This window comes from Polypterus senegalus, chromosome 15, assembly GCF_016835505.1.
Source record: "Polypterus senegalus isolate Bchr_013 chromosome 15, ASM1683550v1, whole genome shotgun sequence".
Classification (NCBI taxonomy): Eukaryota; Metazoa; Chordata; class Cladistia; order Polypteriformes; family Polypteridae; genus Polypterus; species Polypterus senegalus.
In genome coordinates, this window is record NC_053168.1 from 34208193 (window position 1) to 34214192 (window position 6000).

Genomic DNA, 6000 nt, shown 5'->3' on the forward strand with positions numbered 1-6000 from the left:
ACTCATATTATTTTGATGGAAATAAATATGTTAACATAAATCTTTATCAGTGATTAGTATTGCTAAACTTGATTTCAGGCACACAAAAGACGGACCGATTAGGCATTCACAGGTTTGACTAATTCGCGTGACCAATGAGCGTTTTTGAACATACTCATTTTTGTCCTGTCCCCGAAATGATTGTCGGTGTTTCGGGGGATTGCTATCAGCTTGAAATCGACCAATTTCTTCCTCCATTCATCCATCCATTTTCCGAGTTGTAGCGAACCGGACCATTGGGCTCAAATCGGAAATCACACGTGGATGGAGCGCCGTCAAATCAACTGTCACGGCTCCGTCAATTTGCCAATACCCGCCCCCACGCAGTAATAGAGAGCCTTCAATTAACCTGACACGATCCCCTTTTAATGTCGGAGAATAACATCTGGACAAAAGTGAAAGCAGAGCCAAGGAGAACGTGCAGTCTCCAATCTGATAAGTTACCTGGTCGAATGGTCTTATTTTCTTTTCAAAATAAATTAGTCTGTCTGTAAGATAATAAACTATCCATAGCCTTTTCTTTATACATTAATAAATGTATAAATGAAACTAATACAAGGTGACATTTCTTTACAGCTGGTAACAACATCTGGGGCTGCAGCAGGTGACGTGTTGAATCCATAAATCTTTACATTATTGGGCACACTCGTTTAGAGAGGGCATGAGACTACAATTAATGACCAGATAATAAACTGCTAAAGAAGTCTATTAAGGGTCTTGAAGTGAGTGAATATTGCAGACTGAATCTCTAAATTTAACTCCAGAGTGGGGAAGCAGTGGAGGAATAGCCGAAACGTGCAAGGATGCCAGTTTATCGTACCCTGCATCCCTGTCTGTACAGAACAGGCGGGTTAATTAAGCACGGATGGATTAGCTCCCTGTCCTGGCTGGCTGGCTTTGTGCCTTGAGCCGATGCGGCTGGGACAGGCATATGAACGTCTTGTGCAGCATCTTGATGGATATTTACTGTATAAAAAGCCACAGCAAGTAAGTAAAGACAGGCAGTAATGTGACTGATTAGGAAAATCAAACTTGACTTATAAACTAATTTGGACCGTTCTTTCTAATATTTTAATGTCACTAGCACAGTACTTCAAAGGCCGATACGTTTAGCGGGTCTTAAATCCTGGGGGCTTTAGGCTGGCGAGGCTGAGACGCACGTGGCTACTTGTTTTGCGTGAGGGTCTCCCTGCAGTTGTAGCTGCAGGTCGCGGCAGTCGTGCAGTTTCAGGTTGCATTCTCTGTCTCCTGACATTGAAACAAAAATGTACTCGGCGTTTACAGACCAAGCTGTGATGAAAGCAGTTGTCCTGAGATCCAAAATGTGCAGCAGTTTGGCTTCGTGTCAGGACCACTCGATTAAGTCACGCTGCTAGAAGTATTCTTCGGATATTCAGATTCATTCATATTTACATTCATTGATTTTCCATCCATCCATTATCCAACCCGCTATATCCTAACTACAGGGTCACGGGGGTCTGCTGGAGCCAATCATTGATTATTGTTTTGGAAAATGGATTTCAATTTTGAGAGGACAAATGGTTTTCTTAACTCGATCATTCCGATTTTGATGTATACAGAGAGATAGTGCGCAAATATTTAAAAAAAACAGCTGGTTAAAACGTTTGCTTTGTAAAGCAACAGAAGTGATAAGGCTGACATCCACTCACCTGCAGAATTCCGGCAATGATTAAAATCCAGGGCATGTAAAGCCTCATAACTGGAGCGTAATATGAAATGCATTGAACCCCGAAATAAGAGTCCCACTCAGATGAAACGTGCCGCGGGGCGCAAGGCTCGGCGCACCTCAGACGGACTGTCAGCCTGCGAGCGGCTCTGCGGGGCTCTTTATTAAACTTGCTCCTGACGTCAGGCTGGCCAGACAAGCCGCGGATTTTCCCATTCCAGTCCTGTCCTGTCGCCTCCTCCTCCTCCTCCTCCTCCTCCTGCTCCTGCTCTGTTCCCCGCAAAGATTTGCGGCAGCGAGTGGTGCTGAAACTTTAAAGGGCCAGAAGTGTTCAACGCGAGGTGAGGGTGGCACACGAAAACGATCTGATTTACCGACGTGGACTGCAGGGCTGTGTTGACAGCATGGAAGTGATGAAGACGCCGGTAGAAAGTGTGTTGGCTTAACACATCCCGAAAACGCGGACGATGAACTGGCGCGATTTGCGACGCGAGTGTCTTTTAATTGGCGTAAAGACGCGCGCATTTTCTGGATTTCAAAACTTTAAGGTAACGTCAGTCGCGTGGTGTAGAAAGGACACAATTTGAAGAGGCACACAAATTGCGATTGCCGTAAAACGAAGCTGCTTTCTGTAAGGCTGAGTCCATCTTTCTATTCCTTTTCTTTTCCATCCCCTTCTTTACCCAAGTTGCATGATACGCTCACAGAGTACATTATTAGGAAGTCAGTACTAAAACTGGTTAGGATCTCGATTTGCAGTCAAAACAACCTCATTTCTTTGTTGCGTGGTTTTGACAAGATGATGATTCCGGTCCATGTTGACAACATTGCGTCACATCATTTCTGCAGATCTGATTTGTTCAAACGGAGTTTCTCCCGTTCTACAGCTCAAAGGTGTTCTAATTTACTCGGACCCAGTGACTGAAAGGCCGCCAAAGAATACTGAACTCATTGTTTGTTCACGAAGCCAGTCTGAAATGACTTTTGCTTTAGGACCTGGTGTATCATCATGCTGAAAAACTGGAAATTACAGCCATGAAGGGATGCACATGGTCAGCAATAATACTCATATAGGCGTAACAATGTAACATGTCCAAAGTGTGCCAAGAAAACATTTCCCACACCATTACACCACCTCCACCTGGATGTACTGTTGAGCAGGTTGGGTGCACAGATTCATATTGTTGGTGCCAAAATCTGGCCCTAACACCATCTGTGTGCCTCTTAATCAATCCAGATTCATCAAACCAGGCTACATTTTCTCCAGTCTTCAACTGTCCAGTTTTGGAGAACCTGTGACCACTGCAGCCTTGGTTTTTTGTTTGTGATTGGAGTGGTCTTTCTGCTGTTGCAGCCCATCTGCCTCAAGGTTAGACGTGTTGTGCATTCTGAGATGTTTTTCTGGTCACCAGCCTCCACAGAGTCAGAGCTTTAACATGGCATAATGGTTTGCATGATAAATGATCCCATCCAGAATCATATCATATCATAGGTAGAGCACCTATGGCATAAAGGTCAGAAGTGACTAAGAATGACTCAACCTATAGTTCCACCAACGAGGTGCAACTTCGTTCCAGGCCTCGTCATCCTGCACATGGTTTGCAACGTGGATTCCCAATAGGAGGTGAAGTGGTGTGATTGAGGCCTGAACACGCTCACTACCACTGATATCAACAACTCCTTTGTGTGGGCTCTTTCTTCCATCCATCAGCCTCATCCTTATTTCTCACCACAGTCACACCGAGTGGTTATCTGAGTTACCTTTGCCTTTCTGTCAGCTCAAACCAGTGAGGCCATTCTCCTCTGATCTCTCTCATTAACAAGGCATTTCTGTCTGCAGAACTGTCACTCGCTGGATGTTTTTTGGTTTTTGCCCCATTCAAAGTAAACTCTAGAGCAGGGGTCTCCAACTCCAGTCCTGGAGAGCTACTGAGGCTGCAGGTTTTCATTCTAACCCTTTTCTTAATTACTGACAAGATTTTGCTGCTAATTAACTATTTGCATTAATTTTAATTGATGCACAACTTAAGACTCAGGCCCCTTAATTAGCAATCAAACAATATTAAGACACAAAATGTACCAACACATAAACAAAACCTGTGTCCATCACACAATAACTGAAAATAAAGAAAGGTGAAGGCCTCAGTAATGCTGATCTGCTCAGGACCACAAAAAATTTTTAAAGAAGAAAATCAACAGTTTTGGAAACATTTGCCATGGCGGAATGGGCACCATGGAATTAAATAACGGGTTTAATTAGCAACGAGAATTGGCTTCAAATCAAGAAACTGAATGAAGGTTGGAGTTTGAGGCCCAAACTTAGTTGGTCATCTGTTGGCTCACTTCACATTAAATTTATGTTTAGGTGCCATTTAAGAAAAGTTAAATAAAATAAAGGGAAAGAGTTAATTAGCAGGAAAAACTGGTCACCAATTAAGAAAAGAGCTGGAATGAAAACTTGCAGCCACAGCAGCTCTCCAGGACTGGAGTTGGAGACGCCTACTCTAGAGTTTACTTAGAATGGGGCAAAAACCAAAAAACATCCAGAGAGTGACAGTTCTGCAGACAGAAATGCCTTGTTAATGAGAGAGATCAGAGGAGAATGGCCTCACTGGAGATCAGCAGTTGCAGAAATACTCAAACCTGCCTGTCTGGCAACAACAATCAACAAGATCCTATTTTTTTCCCCAGTTTAGGTGTTTGATGTGAACATTAACTGAAGTTCCTGACCTCTGTCTGCATAATTTAATGCATTATGGTGCTGCCACGTGATTGGCTGGTTAGATAATTGCATGGGTAAGCGGGTGTACAGGTGTTCAGAATAATTTTCTCAGTAAGTGTTGTCAAACGAGGAGACAAAACACTGCAAAAAAGGTTTGGGGCAGCCGCCCCATATAATATAGGTTGGTTTAAAATTGCAAAAATATGAGCAATCATTGGCATTGAGTTCAAAACAGAACTCACTTGCAGGAAACAAAATGGCGGTTTTATGATTAGACAGAGGAAGTGAGGTGAAATGAGAAATGAGGTGATCGGGTCCGGGCCCTGAAGTAATGTTATCAGACCTAGAAGTGACGTCATCAGTGCCAGCAGAGGAAAGAGAGAAGGAGTTAGTGCACTCTGCCACCCCCTGGTCTGGTGTGGACTTACCCTCATTTGAGCCCTTTAGCTGCCTTCCATGTGCACGTGTGTGGCAGTGTATAGTCCCACTTTTGGGAGAACAAGCACTTTATCTGCCATCAGCGTGACTTGTGTGTGCACCCTGTGGCCCTCCTTACAAAGTTATCCTTCACATATCCATTATCCAACCTGCTATATCCTAACTACAGGGTCACGGGGGTCTGCTGGAGCCAATCCCAGCCAACACAGGGCACAAGGCAGGAAACAAACCCCGGGCAGGGTGCCAGCCCACTGCAGTCCTTCACATATGTAAGGAAAAAAATGCCTAATCACCGGAAAAGTTTGAGTTTTCACTGACAGGACTGGCATTCACAGCACTCTGCCATCCAGCACACAACCCAATTCTACTTCGATCCTCACAGTCATAAACTTGTCCAATCAAACCCCAGTAGAAAGTTTTCAAAAGAAAAATATGAGCCCTGGCTGGTTGACGCAGAAAAGGCGCAATCAGAGCACACATCTAATGGGTCACGTTTATGAAACTGTACATGGACTGTGTTACCGTGTGGCAGAAAAAGGAAAAGTGCACAAAGGATGGTCATTCAAAATGAGAGCCCAGTAATGCAGCAAAATGAAAAATTTTAAAAGAAAGAAGCAAAAGATGCTGTTTTTCCTGAAAAATATTTCCAACATAATGATTTGAACAAGAACTTTGAACAATCTGTAAATACTGCAGTTGAGACTAATGAGAGTGACCTTAAAGATAGGAGAGGGCTGATATCTCCACTACAGGGTCACCAACGAGAAAGGAGCAGACGACGAGACGCACCCAACAACGGCAACCATGACTGAAGGATTCCTCTGTGGTCTTTTATTTCTTTTTATTTTGGTCCCAAAACTTTCAGTTGCATATCATTTTTTGACACATCTGCCTTTTAAAAATATTGAATTGACATTCATTAACTATGGCATTAGAAGAGAGTTGATTATTCGGAGAGGTGATGTTGCGCTCATGAATTACATTTGTTACATTCATTGCAATACACAAATGAACAAACAGGGAAGGTGAAGCTGACCTAATATAAAATTTTGGACTTTTACCTACTGTGGTGTGCTGGCACCCTGCCCGGGGTTTGTTTCCTGCCTTGTGCCCT

The 6000-nt window shown here is 43.5% G+C and overlaps 1 protein-coding gene across 1 annotated transcript in view; it reads right to left on the bottom strand.

The window, feature by feature from the left end:
• LOC120515734 (CCN family member 4-like) overlaps positions 1-2021 on the bottom strand; it is a 43047-nt gene extending 41026 nt beyond the window's left edge. Inside the window, exon 1 of the mRNA XM_039736999.1 lies at positions 1710-2021. Coding sequence (XP_039592933.1) covers positions 1710-1757 — 48 coding nt within the window. The 5' untranslated portion in view covers positions 1758-2021. The remainder of the gene's footprint in view (positions 1-1709) is intronic.
• Between the last annotated feature and the right edge of the window lie 3979 nt (positions 2022-6000).